Here is a 15,257-nt window from a genome sequence, read left to right as displayed (position 1 = left end):
AATTCATTGCCTTACTTCTGAATGAGGTTAACCTCTTAAAAATTATACCCTAACTTGGGACCATTTGTCTTTTCCCAATATATATACACGAGAGGATGAACTCTGACTAAATATGCTCTATGTCTTTATTCACTTTAAGAAAACAAGGGAGAGAAATACAAAAAAGGCCAAGTCCTTCTGTCAGAGTGGAAAACATTGACCCCAAATGGCATTTAGCTTTTAAGCCATGCTCAGCTCATTAACATGAAGGTCAGAGTAAAAGTCAAACTGTCCTCTTATACCCACAGAGAAAAACCATGAAAATTATCTATATCCCTCTATTGCTCATGTTACTGTACCTCATTACTACCTGTTTCCATAGTAAGTCAACTTATTTATTTTTAAATTATTTCCAAAAAGGGCCAGATGGTGTGCAAAAGGTTTAAAGAGAAAAGTGGGGATAATATGAGTTGATGAGATAACAAATGTGATGATAGACGATCCATTTCCTGTTTTATTAGGATAAACGCCCCAAAGGAGAGGGGGGTGATGAACACTCAGCAATTGGATCTCTACCAACCTTGCCTGTAGAATTCTTCGCAGACCCTTTCACTCCATTGTTTGCTCATCTCCCAGATTCTACAAGGATTGCAAATGTCAGCACACTTCAAGGCAATCTGAGAAATGACAGGGCAGGGAGAGACAGTCAAAGGACGATCCTTGAGCAGCAAATGTACCCCAAGCCCAAGCGTGGTCGGACCTGCCCTTCGACCTCACGGTACCAAGCCCATATTTACAGAGGCCTCTCTGACGTGCCTCTTCAGGAAACAGCACTTATTCACCACTGCACAAAATCTTCATTCAGAACTCCCACTTTATAGCAGTGAGAAGGAGAGAAGAGTCACCGTCCCAGGACATGGGGCTTCCTGGAGGGGACCTGGAGTAGGCAGGCCAAGGAAAGCCGTGGCCTGGCTCCTTCTGTTGCTCCATCCCTCCTGGGCGGGGAGGCCACAGGGCCCCCCAACCAGGCTCGAGTGAGATCACTGGGACCTCACCTCACAGTGACCACATTGGCCGACTCCATACATCACTTATACTATGTGTGTTTGCATTTATATGGCCGTATCTGTATGTGTCAGCAAGCTCAGACTGCCAGCCAAGGAGCTAAGCCATATCAAGCCCAGGAGAGTTTGCTTGCCAGAGATGAGTCTGGGCCTTCTTGGCTTGCCTCACACAGTTCTGCATCTGGGATGCCAGCTTTTGTCAGGGATGCTGACCCTCGGAGGGGTCCCTTGAATTTCCAAAGAAGCAGGTTCTGCCTCTTAACAAACAACTGCTGAGAAACCACCGCCTAGATGGGCTTCTGATGGTGTACCCTCCATCAGCAAGATCTGCTGGTTTTGACCTAGTACTTTGGGATCATAGAACTGGGGGCTGGGAGAGCCTGGGTCATATTAAGCTGCAAACTTGGTTGGCTCTTTATTTCCAGGTTAATGGGGGCACCAGTACTTGTTAGAGGAAGTCAGGGGCAGAAGCCCCCTCCATTTTCTGCCCTTTAGGGATTAATGGGTGTTAGCAAGCTTTCCTTTTGGAATGCAAGCGTCCAGGCCAAATCTTTCAGCTACTCAAAAGACTTGAATCTCTAAAATCAGATGTCGGTGGTACCCAGGGGCTAGAAGTCTACTTTGGGAAGAAAGAAGGAGGGAGATTCAGTTTTACAGCTGGGAGGGGGGAATTTCTTGAAAAGGATAGAGCAGTTGGATAACTTCAGAAGGCAGCCTGAAGGCATGGAAGGGAAAAGACTGTATAGTTTAGTCTCCCACTTGCCATTTCCCTGGTTAAAGCTGGTCTATCTAGATGCATCCAGGATCCACTCAGTCAGTCCTTTGTGCCAAAAGGAAAGAAGGAAGATGAGAGAAAATGGAAGATCAAGCAAAAGGCTCTGGTTTGGATACCAGGTCAGACTTCTGCTTCCAAGATGCACTTCACAAATGGCTTCTTGCCATGGAAGGAAGCAGAAAGTGCTGCGCTCGATATGATTCCGTTCATTCAATTAAACAAAATCATTTATTTATTGGTACCTGATAATGGTAAGACTAGGTAAATATTTTTGAGCTTCAGATGAATAAATGAGTTTAGGTTGTAAAAAGAAGCAAGATTTAATAGGCTTGAGGTAAAGGAAAGATACTCATTTCTCAATTTTTGTTAGTACTATAGTTAACATAATATACTTTTGTATTAAAGGAATAGTTTTAGACATTGCAAAAGTATGATAGTGATCAACATTACATCAAGCCACAAAATGTGGTAAATTCTTACTGCATGCAACTACCCAGGGGGGCTACTTTGTGGTGAAGCAGATACCAAACAAGGAAAAATGAGATATTATCAACCTACTGACATGAAACCCAGATTTTTTTTTACTTGCTTGGAAACCACTTAAAAATTTCATGTGTCTCAAGGTTTTTAATAAACTAGGTCACTGCTCTAGCTTATACCATGGGGGATACTCCTTCTCAGATGTGCTAAAATGATTGATTGTATCCTTAGTGTTTTATAGCAAGGATAATGATGTCTTATTGTTGTTGTTGTGGTTTACCTGAAGCATAAAGTGCCTGTCGTGTACATCCTCCAGTCTTAGGTCTTTATTGTGGAGGTGAGCTTTCAATCTGGTCAAAAATTCATTCTGTCTGTTGATGTCTGTTGCCAAGATCAAGGAGCCCAGCTGCTGTTCAATATCCTGTCTGCATCCACAAGAATGAAAGAGAAAACACACACACAAAGCAAATCCCTTTGAGCAGAGTGGTTGATTCTTTCATCATCAGGTGGCTTGTTTCCTTATTTCTGCCTCTGATACTGTTTATTACACAGAGTCCTGGTCCCTTGCAGCCTAAGTGTGATTCTCTCACCCACCATCATTCTGTCCTTGGATGGGAGGTATGCCAAGGACTGAACAGAGTGATTGAAACCTTGGGTGAACAAAGTTGTGGCAGTTTACACATTCCCACAGCTCCTATGGGTGGCAAGATCGGAAGCCAACTAGAAATGTATGCTTGAAGGGGGTCACAAAGACTCACAGAATCACTGGCATTTGGATTGTGCTTTTGAATAGCGCTCACACCAACTCAAACCTTAAGACTGCATGGGGAGAGAAAGGGTATAATAATAGTCATGAAGCCAATAATAGTGACCGATTCTTATGGAGTAGAAAGATCCCTCAAGGGAGCAAAATGGATAGGCTGGAAAGAGATACTGGAACTTACAGAAGAGTCACAATAGATTAAGGTACCATTAAAAAGCAGTGTTCAAGCAATATATTGGTCAACAAATGGTATACAGACAATGGGATGTTTTGGAAAAGTAAACCAAATTAAGGCTTTCCTCATATATGGAAAGTAACCAATGGGAGGAAAATCCGTATCTATTTTTAAAATTCACCTTTAAAAGTGAAGTATGTTTAGATAGAGTGCACAGAACATACACAAACAGTTTAAGGGATAAATTACAAAATAAACATCTTACAATCAATGCCTAGGTCAATATCTGCCAGGTCAAGATCGTTGCCTGCCAGTACTCCAGAAAGTCCTCACTGTGTCTCTCATCCAAACCCACTTCCCCTCAACCCCTGAAGCAACTACTATCTTGACTTTTGTTTTAATAATTTCCTTGCTATTGATAATTTTACCATCTATGCATGCATGCCTAAATATTATGGTTTAACTTTAACTGCTTGTTCACTTTAAGTTATGTGGTAAGTATCAGTTTGTGACTTGCTTTTTTTAGCTTAATATATTTTTGAAGGTCAGTTAAGTTGACGTGTGAGCTGTTGTTCCTCCATTTTCATGATTAGATTATATGCCAATGTAGGACTGTACTTCAATGTATTTATCTGTTCTACTTTTGATGATCACTTGAGTCGTTTCTAGTTTTTGACTACTATGAAGAAAATAACACAATAAATACCATTACATACCTCCAATTATACATTTGTAAAGTTTCTCTAGGGACTATGTCCAGGAATAAAATTATTGGATCACAGAGTATGTTCATCTTCAATTTCTTAGATATTGCTGATTATTTTCAAAACAGTTGTATAAATTTACATTCCAAGCAGCAATAGATGAGCTTCTCATTGCTTTACAGTCTTACCCTTTACATTTCTTTTTTTCTTTGCCAATTTGCCAATATCATGCAACTCATTGTCATTTTAATATGAATTGCCTTGATTACTAATGAGGTTGGACATATATTCATATGTTTATTGGTCATTTCTATTTCTTTTTTTGTGAAATTTGTTTTAGTCTTTACCTACTAGGGCATTACTGGGACAAATCTGGTTTGACAAAAGAACAAATCATTTTGTTCTTTCCTGTCTCTTTCTCTTTCCTTCCCTTCTCCTTTTCTCTTTCTTTGGCTTCCTTGTCCTTCACTTCCTCATTTCTCCTCCAAACTTGATTTGTTACTCTAGACTTTAGTTCTTTTTGTACTCAACTCTTTCGATCTTTGTTTTCATAAAAGGCATGAATTTTTATTCCCTGTATGAGGATTGATTTTATTTGGTTCCAGTGGGTAAAGTGTTATCAGAATTGAAGTTCTTTCCACGAATTTCACATTCCTCTGGGTGCTAGGAAACAGCATAAATAGGAGCAGAGGGCCAGGGGTAAACCAGTGTGCCCAGAGCATCCTGCTGCTCGACCAGGAGACACCACGGGGCCCTTGACCTTGGGGCCCCTCTGGAAGATGGTACAGGAATCTATTTACTTGTTCCCACCTAGCTACTTTGGGTTCTGTGCATTAATGAAACAGATAGGAATTGGTGGTGGCCTTGGAAGACAGTGCAGAGGCTAAATTAAGGCCAATATGGTGCAGCTGCAGTCTACGGGGTCGCGAAGAGTCGGACACGACTGAGCGACTTCACTTTGACTTTTCACTTGCATGCATTGGAGAAGGAAATGGCAACCCACTCCAGTGTTCTTGCCTAGAGAATCCCAGGGATGGGGGAGCCTGGTGGGCTGCCGTCTATGGGGTCGCACAGAGTCGGACACGACTGAAGCGACTTAGCAGCAGCAGCAGCATGGTGCAGCAGCTAAACTGAAGCTAGATGGAAATGAGGCCATGGTCTTGGATTTAGTAGACCTCGGCCTAAACATCCAGCCTAACAAATAGTGGACCAGGAAACTAGTATTTCCACTTCTGTTTTAAATGCAAGAAACATAGGTAAATTCCTGGTGGAAAAGAAATGGCTGGGGCCCATTCAGTCACTTAACAAAAGATGTTTTAGAACAGAATTTCTGACTTCTCCTTTTACTAAGATTGGCAATGACAAAACACCCTTTATTGAACGAGGCTTCAGTCTCGCTTGGGAACTCCTGTGTTCCTTCTTGATAAATATTTATTATTTGGATCTACACTGGAGGACAATTTTGCTAACATAAAAGATAGGAGTTTGGCAAAGCACAGCACTGAGGCCAAAGAGTGTGAAAGCTGAGAACTGTTTATTATCTCTTTTCCTGACATCAGGTCCTACACTCTCCAGGCCCTTTCAGAGCTCACAGAGGGACTCTGGTTTCTGGGTTGCTGTAACTGACACCACATCTCCTCCGAGAGGCGACTAAGGGAGTGTGAGCCGGAAGCACTGCTGGCTGGCTCCCTGCCATTCACCCCGGGGGGTCTCAAGCCCGAGAGCACATGGCTTATCTCTAATGTGTGGACATCGGTATGTTTCATCTCTAGGTCACTTACGTCATTTCCTTTGGCAAGTGAGCCAGAAGCCTTGATTCTCGAAGCATGCCGATTGTAGATCGCCAGTGGTGATTCTCCAGCACAGACATATTCTATAAAGAAAGAAAATTAAAACTATAAACGGGGGAGAAGCCAGATACTGATCTCTCTTGCTGAACACAGCTTTGTGGAGGCCAATATTTTCCCTCCGGCCAGTTCATACCTGAGGACACAGAGGCAGGGCAGAAATGAAACACAAAACAACTGCTGGTCTATTCTCAAGGCTATAATAATCATGGGGGAGTGGCAAGACCCTGCTGCCCCTCCAGTGGAGGGCTGAATGAGGGTTGATTTCTAGCAGCCGCAGTCCTGCCTCTGCCCCTATTTTTGAAAACTCCTTCAGGTAATACTCATTGTAGAAGAAAGAAAGAGAGGCAGTAAAAATAGGTAGTAATGGATACCCTAGGGCTATGTGCATAATATAATCCAAAATCATACTACTCAACCAAACAGAGGCTGGCCTCACAGCCGCTGCTGTGATTTGTGCCCTGCCCATTATCAAAACTGGGAAGAACCCATTGGGCAGCTGGTGACATATGCAAACTCCTGAATCCCAGTCAATAGATTTGTGGTGATTGATTATTGTGGATACTAAAGTCTAAGAACCACTGTCAATAATCTTTGTGACCAGTATAATGGCACTTAGCCCATTAAGTCTGGGTTTGAATCTACAGGTTGTTTTCTTCTTCAACTATGTTGATATTTCTTTCTTTGTGAGAACCTCTATTATGTTCAGTCTCTCTGTTGACCTTAAATATGCTGCTTGTCTGAACATTTGCTAACCATTTAAATAATGACTATAACAACCTATTGCGTTCTATTCTAAATTAGCAAACAGTATGGCCTTACCACTGATTTCATTCACAGAGAATAAAACTCTTCTAGTCTCCAGAAAATCTTTTTCATTTATTTTCTTATTTGTTTATTTATTCATCACTTCTTGGCCTTTTGACTAAGATTAAAAGTCTATTCATTCTTCACTTTCTTCCAAGTTTACATTTTTAAACATAAAAATATATAGGAAGATAACATTTATTAAAAGTGAAGTTAAGTTGCCAACATACAGAAAGAAACAACCTAAATGTCCATCAACAGATAAATGGATTAAGAAGATGTGGTATAATGGAATATTACTCAGCCATAAAAAAGAATGATGTCGTACCATTTGCAAGAAGATGGGTGGATTTGGAAGGCATTAAATGGCAACCCACTCCAGTACTCTTGCCTAGAGAATCCTATGGACATAGGAGCCTGGCAGGCTACAGTCCATGGTGTCACTAAAGTTGGACACGAATTAGTGACTAAACTATCCTAAGTGAAGGACTTCTGTGGTGGCTCGGAAGTAAAAAATCTGCCCGCAATGCAGGAGACTTGGGGTTTGATCCCTGGGTTTGGAAGAGCCCCTGGAAAAGGAAATGGTAACCCACTCCAATATTCTTGCCTGGACAGAGAAGTCTGATGGACTATAGTCCATGGGGTCACAAGAGTTGGTCATGTTTTAGCAACAAAACCACCACCATCACCACCACCATCCTAAGTCAAATGAGACAAAGACAGATACTGTAAAATATCACTTATATGTGAAATCTAAAAAAACCCAACAAACTAATGAATAAAAAAATAAACAGACTCATAGGGAATAACCTAATGGTTACCATCAACAGATGGTCAACACCAAAATCAGATTGATGATATTCTTTGCAGCCAAAAATGGAGAAGCTCTATACAGTCAGCAAAAACAAGACCAGGAGCTGACTATGGCTCAGATCACGAATTCCTTATTGCCAAATTCAGACTTAAATTGAAGAAAGTAGGGAAAACCACTAGACCATTCAGGTATGACCTAAATCAAATCCCTTATGATTATACAGTGGAAGTGAGAAATAGATTTAAGGGACTAGATATGATAGATAGAGTGCCTGATGAACTACAGACAGAGGTTCGTGACATTGTACAGGAGGCAGGGATCAAGATCATCCCCAAGGAAAAGAAATGCAAAAAAGCAAAATGGCTGTCTGAGGAGGCCTTACAAATAGCTGTGAAAAGAAGAGAAGTGAAAAGCAAAGGAGGAAAGGAAAGATATACCCATTTGAATGCAGAATTCCAAAGAATAGCAAGGAGAGATAAAAAAAGCCTTCCTCAGTGATCAGTGCTAAGAAATTGAGGAAAACAATAGAATGGGAAAGACTAGAGATCACTTCAAGAAAATGAGAGATACCAAGGGAACATTTCATGCAAAGATGGGCTCAATAAACGACAGAAATGGTAGGGACTTAACAGAAGCAGAAGATATTAAGAAGAGGTGGCAAGAATACACAGAAGAACTGTACAAAAAAGATCTTCACAACCCAGATAATCACAATGGTGTGATCACTCACATTCACCTAGAGCCAGACATCCTGGAGTGTGAAGTCAAATGGGCCTTGGGAAGCATCACTATGAACAAAGCTAGTGGAAGTGATGGAATTCCAGTTGAGCTATTTCAAATCCTAAAAGATGATGCTGTGGAAGTGCTGCACTCAATATGCCAGCAAATTTGGAAAACTCATCAGTGGCCACAGGACTGGAAAAGGTCAGTTTTCATTCCAATCCCAAAGAAAGGCAATGCCAAAGAATGTTCAAACTACCACACAATTGCACTCATCTCACATGCTAGTAAAGTAATGCTCAAAATTCTTCAAGCCAGGTTTCAGCAATACGTGAACCGAGAACTTCCAGATGTTCAAGCTGGTTTTAGAAAAGGCAGGGGAACCAGAGATGAAATCACCAACATCTGCTGGAAAAAACATCAAAACATGATGCCAACATCATCGAAAAAGCAAGACAGTTCCAGAAAAACATCTATTTCTGCTTTATTGACTATACCAAAGCCTTTGACTGGGTTCAGTTCAGTTCAGTCGCTCAGTTGTGTCCGACTCTTTGCGACCCCATGAATTGCAGCACGCCAGGCCTCCCTGTCCATCACCATCTCCCGGAGTTCACTCAGACTCATGTCCATCAAGTCCGTGATGCCATCCAGCCATCTCATCCTCCGCCGTCCCCTTCTCCTCCTGCCCCCAATCCCTCACAGCATTAAAGTCTTTTCCAATGAGTCAACTCTTTGCATGAGGTGGCCAAAGTACTGGAGTTTCAGCTTCAGCATCATTCCCTCCAAAGAAATCCCAGGGTTGATCTCCTTCAGAATGGACTGGTTGGATCTCCTTGCAGTCCAAGGGGCTCTCAAGAGTCTTCTCCAACACCACAGTTCAAAAGCATCAATTCTTCGGCGCTCAGCAGATCACAATAAATGGTGGAACCTTCTGAAAGAGACGGGAATACCAGACCACCTGACCTGCCTCTTGAGAAATGTGTATGTAGGTCAGGAAGCAACAGTTAGAACTGGACATGGAACAACAGACTGGTTCCAAATAGGAAAAGGAGTACATCAAGGCTGTATATTGTCACCCTGCTTATTTAACTTATATGCAGAGTACATCATGAGAAACGCTGGGCTGGAGGAAGCACAAGCTGGAATCAAGATTGCCAGGAGAAATATCAATCACCTCAGATATGCAGATGACACCACCCTTATGGCAGAAAGTGAAGAACTAAAAAGCCTCTTGATGAAAGTGAAAGAGGAGAGTGAAAAAGTTGGCTTAAAAGTTAACATTCAGAAAACATAACATTCAGAAAACTAAGATCATGGCATCTGGTCCCATCACTTCACGGCAAAAAGATGAGGAAACAGTGTCAGACTTTATTTTTTTGGGCTGCAAAATCACTGCAGCTGGTGACTGCAGCCATGAAATTAAAAGACACTTGTTCCTTGGAAAGAAAGTTATGACCAACCCAGACAGCATATTAGAAAGCAGAGACATTACTTTGCCAACAAAGGTCCATCTCGTCAAAGTTATGGTTTTTCCAGTGGTCATGTATGGATGTGAGAGTTGGATGATAAAGCTGAGCACCAAAGAATTGATGCTTTTGAACTGTGGTGTTGGAGAAGACTTGAGAGTCCCTTGGACTGCAAAGAGATCCAACCAATCCATCCTAAAGAAAATCAGTCCTGAATATTCATTGGAAGGACTGATGTTGAAGCTGAAACTCCAATACTTTGGCCACCTGATGCGAAGAGGTGACTCACTGGAAAAGACCGTGATGCTGGGAAAGATTGAAGGTGGGAGGAGAAGGGGCTGACAGAGGATGAGACGTTTGGATAGCATCACTGACTCAATGGACATGAGTTTGAGTAAACTCCAGGAGTTGGTGATGGACAGGGAGGCCTGGCCTGCTGCAGTCCATGGGGTTGCAAAAAGTCGGACACGACTGAGTGTCTGAACTGAACTGAACTACCAGTGAGAAGAGAAAAGGGGAGGGGGCAACATAGGGGAAAGGGATTAAGAGGTAAAAACTATTATGTATAAAGTGAAAGTGAAAGTGAAGTCGCTCAGTCGTGTCCGACTCTTTGCGACCCCATGGACTGCAGCCCACCAGGCTCCTCCCACCATGGCATTCTCCCGGCAAGAGTACAGGAGTGGGTTGCCATTTCCCTCTCTAGGGGATCTTCCCAATTCAGGGATTGCACCCAGGTCTCCCGCATTCCAGGCAGAAGCTTTAACCTCTGAGCCACCAGGGAAGCCCTAAGCTACAAAGATAGCTTGTACAACACAGGGAATAGGGCCAATATTTTATAATAACTATAGATGAAATATAACCTTAAATTATGAATCAGTATGTTATATACCTGTGATATACAATATTCCTCATCAATTATACTCCATTTAAAAAAAGTTGGGGGGAGTAAAGGGACTTCTGTGTTGGTCCAGTGGTTAAGACTTTGCCTTCCAAAGTGGGGGGTGGAGATTCCATCTCTGGTTGGGGAGCTAAGGCCCCACATGCCTTGCAACTAAAAAACCAAAACATAAAGCAGAAGCATAATTGTAACACATTCAATAAAGACTTTAAAAATGAACCACATCAAAAAAAAAATCTTAAAAAGTAGGGGGCAATTGTGTGACTCTGCTTACATGAGATACGAGTCATCAAATGCATGGAGACAGAAAGAATGGCAGTTGCAGGGGCCTGAGGGACTAGGGAATTATTATTTAGTGGGAGCAGAGTTTCAGTTTTGCAACATGGAAAGAATTCTAGAGAGAGATAGTGGTGATGACTGCACAATGCAAATGTCTTCGTACTACTGAAGTTAATACTGAAAGTGACAGTGAAGTCACTCAGTGGTGTCCGACCCTGCAATCCCATGGACTATAGCCTGCAAGGCTCCTCTGTCCATGGGATTTCTTGGGCAAGAACACTGGAGTGGGTTGCCATTTCCTTCTCCAGGGGATCTTCCTGACCCAGGGATCAAACCCAGGTCTCCCGCACTGCAGGCGAAGTCTTTACCCTCTGAGCCTCAGGGAAGCCCTGAACTTAATACTGCTGTACACTAAAAAATGGTCAAGAGGGTAAACTTTATATTATGTGTATTTTGCCACAATTAAAAAAAATGAGGGAAAAGGAGCAAGGAAAATAGTAGTGGAGAGTAAAGGAGGCTGGTCAGAGACTGAAAAGCATTTCATCATTTCATACCCCCACCCTTCTTGCCACTATATCTGTATTATCCATGCAATGCTCAACTTTTTCAGTAAATGAGAAGAAAGAATCTCCCATGAGTGACACAATCCAGGGTCCATTAGGCAAAAACAAGTTCAAGAAAACTGCAACCATTCTTTGTTCTAAATCCAGACCATGATTTCTCTCCAGGACTTTGTAGACTGAATTGATGAGGTGAAGTCTTATTCTGACCCTTTGTATAGGTGGCTCTGTTGCTATTCATTTCTCTCCTTGCCAAGGAGTCATTATTCCTTACTCACCACTTGACCAGCTCCGAACCTGTGACAAGATTTTGTTACTTTTATCAACTGGTCTATTATCCCGTTTTGGGCATGAGCCAGACACAACAAAAGCCAATGTTTATGAGAAATATCATGCTAGACTAATTTGTTTTGATTGTAAAGATTTATGAAAGCAGAGAGTGATAGGTTAGTGTGATGTAACAGATGTCCTATCCCTGACGTGACATTTAATTCATCACTTGTGAGCGCTCCCTTCAAGACTAATTCAAGATGTAACATGAGTGCCCTCACGTGAGTTTTTCAAGAGGCCCGGAAAGCTGTAACAAGACTTAATGAAAAATGACGCCATATCCTTGTTGAGTGGAACAAAAGCATCTGGGGAATTGCCTCAGGCATTGTTATTTATGCCAGCCTGACTTAACATCTTCATTAATAATCTTCCTGAAGACAGAATAAAAAGATGCTTGGGAGCTCTACTGGTGAAACCATATTTGGAGATGAGCACCAGGAAAATGGCAGGAAATGCAAGGGGCTTGGAAGCTGTCTCAGAATAAAAGAAAATAGTGCACGTGTTAGAAACACAATCTTTCAGGGAGATGTCATTATAAATAAAAGTACGTTCTGGCCAGAACTGTGTTGGAGGTGAGGGTACTCTAGTGGATTCCAGAAAAGAAGACAAGAAGGGCTGTATAGGGAGGGGGATTAACATTTCTGAACCACACCTACTGTGTGCCTGGCATTTTACATGATCTCACTGAATTCTCACATAACTGTCTACCATTTTAATCATTAACCCACAGATAATAAAACCCAGTCTAGACAGCATATTAAGAAGCAGAGACATTACTTTGTCAACAAAGGTCCATCTAGTCAAGGCTATGGTTTTTCCTGTGGTCATGTATGGATGTGAGAGCTGGATTATAAAGAAAGCTGAGTGCTGAAGAATTGATGCTTTTGAACTGTGGTGTTGGAGAAGACTCTTGAGAGTCCCTTGGACTGCAAGGAGATCCAACCAGTTCATCCTAAAGGAGATCAGTCCTGAGTGTTCATTGGAAGGACTGATGTTGAAGCTGAAACTCCAATACTTTGGCCACCTGATGCGAAGAGCTGACTCATTTGAAAAGACCCTGATGCTGGGAAAGATTGAACGCAGGAGGAGAAGGGGATGATGGAGGATGAGATGGTTGGATGGCATCACCGACTCAATGGACATGGGTTTGGATGGACTCCGGGAGTTGGTGATGGACAGGGAGGACTGGCGTCCTACAGTTCATGGGGTCACAAAGAGTCGGACACGACTGAGCGACTGAAATGAACTGAACTGAACTGAATAAAGGTTTCTCTGAGAGCTTACACAATTAGTCAGCAGCTGAGAAAGACCTTAAACCCAGGTGTGCCAGGCATCAAGACCTAAACTGCATACCCCCACTTGCTGCCTTGCCAGAGTTACCTCTGCTTGGCTACATCCAAGTATTCAGAGGCTTGACATTTATAAACTGAGGAGTGCCTGTTGTTATACTCAATTTTCCCCCCAATCATCTACAGCTGCTGTTTTCAAAGAGTATGGTTGGGGACTTCCCTGGCAGTCCAGGGGCTGAGACTCTGTGCTTCCAATGGTTAGGGAATTAAGATCTCACATGCCATGTGGCATGGTCCTCTCCTGAAAAATGATCTTTTTGATCTATGAGTGATTGTTTTACTTAGATGTTAGTTTGTAAATCCATGCTACAATTCTTGCAACATACCCCCAAATTGGTGTCATTTCAAAAAATCGTACAGTTTGAATATAAGTTGAGTAGATTTAGATAGTCTTGGGGGAGAATTAATCATTCAGCCACTCTCAGCCCTCACATCTGAACAGTCTCTGAGTCCTGTTGATTCTTCCATCATGGTGTCACTTATACCCATCCCTTGCTTTTACCAAAGTGACCCTATTTTAGTGCTTTATTTTCCTTAATTCTCCTTTCTTCTATCCACCCTCCCCACAACTTCCACAATGTGAGTTATTTGACAAAAGTTTCTACCATCTCCCTAATCATTGGTTGAAATATAGACTAATGTTTTTTGAGCAGCTACTCATATGCCAGGTGCTATGGTGGGCACTGGGGGTCTAAGAATGAATAAGACAATACTGCTGCTTTCAAAGAGCTCACCTAACTTCTCTCCTGCTCACTCTAGCAGGAGAGAGCTGGCACAGTGCGACTGTGCCTTCTCCCATGCCCTGCTCCAAACCCTACAATGGTTTCCTATTGGATAAGTTAGGCTTAACTCCTTAGTTCGGCATTCAATGCTTTCTAAAAATTGTCTCAACTATCATTTTGTTTCTATATGTTTGAGATAATTGAATACCACTACCTCTTCTTTCCTACAGAGGTCTTATCGTTCAAATAAATTATACCATAGTAATAAAATGATAACTTATTATTGACAAAATTATTAAATTATTAATATATGAAAATGTCCTTTCCTTTTGCCACTTTCATGCCTTTGAAGGTGGTTTGTTTTCCTCAAACTCCTTTTCCTCTGTGTTTCCTGATCAAACTAAAACCTGTCTTCCAAAGTTCAACTCGATCCACAAAGCCACCTGGAATCATCCAGCTAGAGAAGAACCTGGCTCTCTTCTGAGTCTTACAGCTCTCTCTCAGCATTCCTCAAGTCCAGAGGCCAGCTAGACTAAGTCCCACTGATGTGTGTGACAGCTGTGTGTGTACTTCTTGTTCTTACTAGATTACAAACTACATGTCAGCAGGAGGCCTGTCTCATTCTTGCCATATCCACTCAACGCTATGCCTTGCACCAAGAAAGTACTTTCTATTAATTTGCTAAATAAATAGCTGAACAAATTACTTGATTCCATTGCACAAGTATACTGAAAACTCATTATGTTCCTAGCACTGTAATATGTGCTTAGAATATACCAGTGAAGAGAAGAGACAAAGCACTAGAGGTAGCAGGGATGGGGAGAGATAGATAATAAACAATAAACATAAAAAATGCTTGGGAAAGAGTATAGCATCCAGAAGACAGCAGATGTATGGAAAGAGGGAAAAGTAGAGCAGAATAGTGGGAATTTGAGTCTTGGGGGTGGGGTAGGGAAGGGAAAGTAGTGAGAGATGAGATTAGAGCCAAGACTTGAAGGCAGGAGAGAGCTAGCCATGCTGAAGAAGAAACTGTTCTGGAGAAAACAATGAAAGGAAAGGCCCCAAAGAGGGAGCACACAGCTGCGAGGGCCATGTGCCGTGAGGAAGGGGACATGTCAGGCCTAGGAGTTAGAAAGGCAATGAGAGACCAGATCACCTGCGGCCTTGTGGCCATTATAACGATTCTGATTTTCTCTCTGAGAGAAACATGGATCCAGTGCAGCGGTTTGGGAGGAATGAAATTATATGACTTTAAATAAGATCACTTTGGTTGCTATGTTGAGAACAGAGTCTGGGAGGGGATAAGAATAGAAAGAGGTGTGTGTGGGAGGGAGAGAGCAGTTATCCAGGCAAAAGTTGATAGAGGCTTGAACAAGGAAGGTGGAAGTGGGGAGAGTGGTTGATTTCTGTACCTGCTAGGAGGACTCAGTGTTTCTGGCCTGAACAACTGGAAGGATGGTGCTGCCGTTACCTGAGATGGGAAAGCTGCAAGTGGAGAAGGTTAAGAGGAGTCTCATGGCTGTCT

At 42.2% G+C, this 15,257-nt stretch overlaps 1 protein-coding gene across 5 annotated transcripts in view; it reads right to left on the bottom strand.

Moving 5' to 3' along the window:
- The window catches only part of PDE7B (phosphodiesterase 7B), a 359,458-nt gene that overhangs the window by 13,300 nt on the left and 330,901 nt on the right, over positions 1-15,257 (bottom strand). For all 5 annotated transcript variants that reach the window (XM_052645654.1, XM_052645652.1, XM_052645650.1 and 2 more), the window contains 3 exons: positions 5,722-5,813; positions 2,579-2,723; positions 560-656 (listed from right to left, as the gene is read on the bottom strand). In XM_052645654.1, the coding sequence (XP_052501614.1) occupies positions 560-656; positions 2,579-2,723; positions 5,722-5,813 (334 nt within the window). The remainder of the gene's footprint in view (positions 1-559; positions 657-2,578; positions 2,724-5,721; positions 5,814-15,257) is intronic.

The sequence above is a fragment of the Budorcas taxicolor genome, chromosome 9 (assembly GCF_023091745.1).
Source record: "Budorcas taxicolor isolate Tak-1 chromosome 9, Takin1.1, whole genome shotgun sequence".
Taxonomy (NCBI): domain Eukaryota; kingdom Metazoa; phylum Chordata; class Mammalia; order Artiodactyla; family Bovidae; genus Budorcas; species Budorcas taxicolor.
This window is presented reverse-complemented; position numbering and strand designations above follow the sequence as displayed.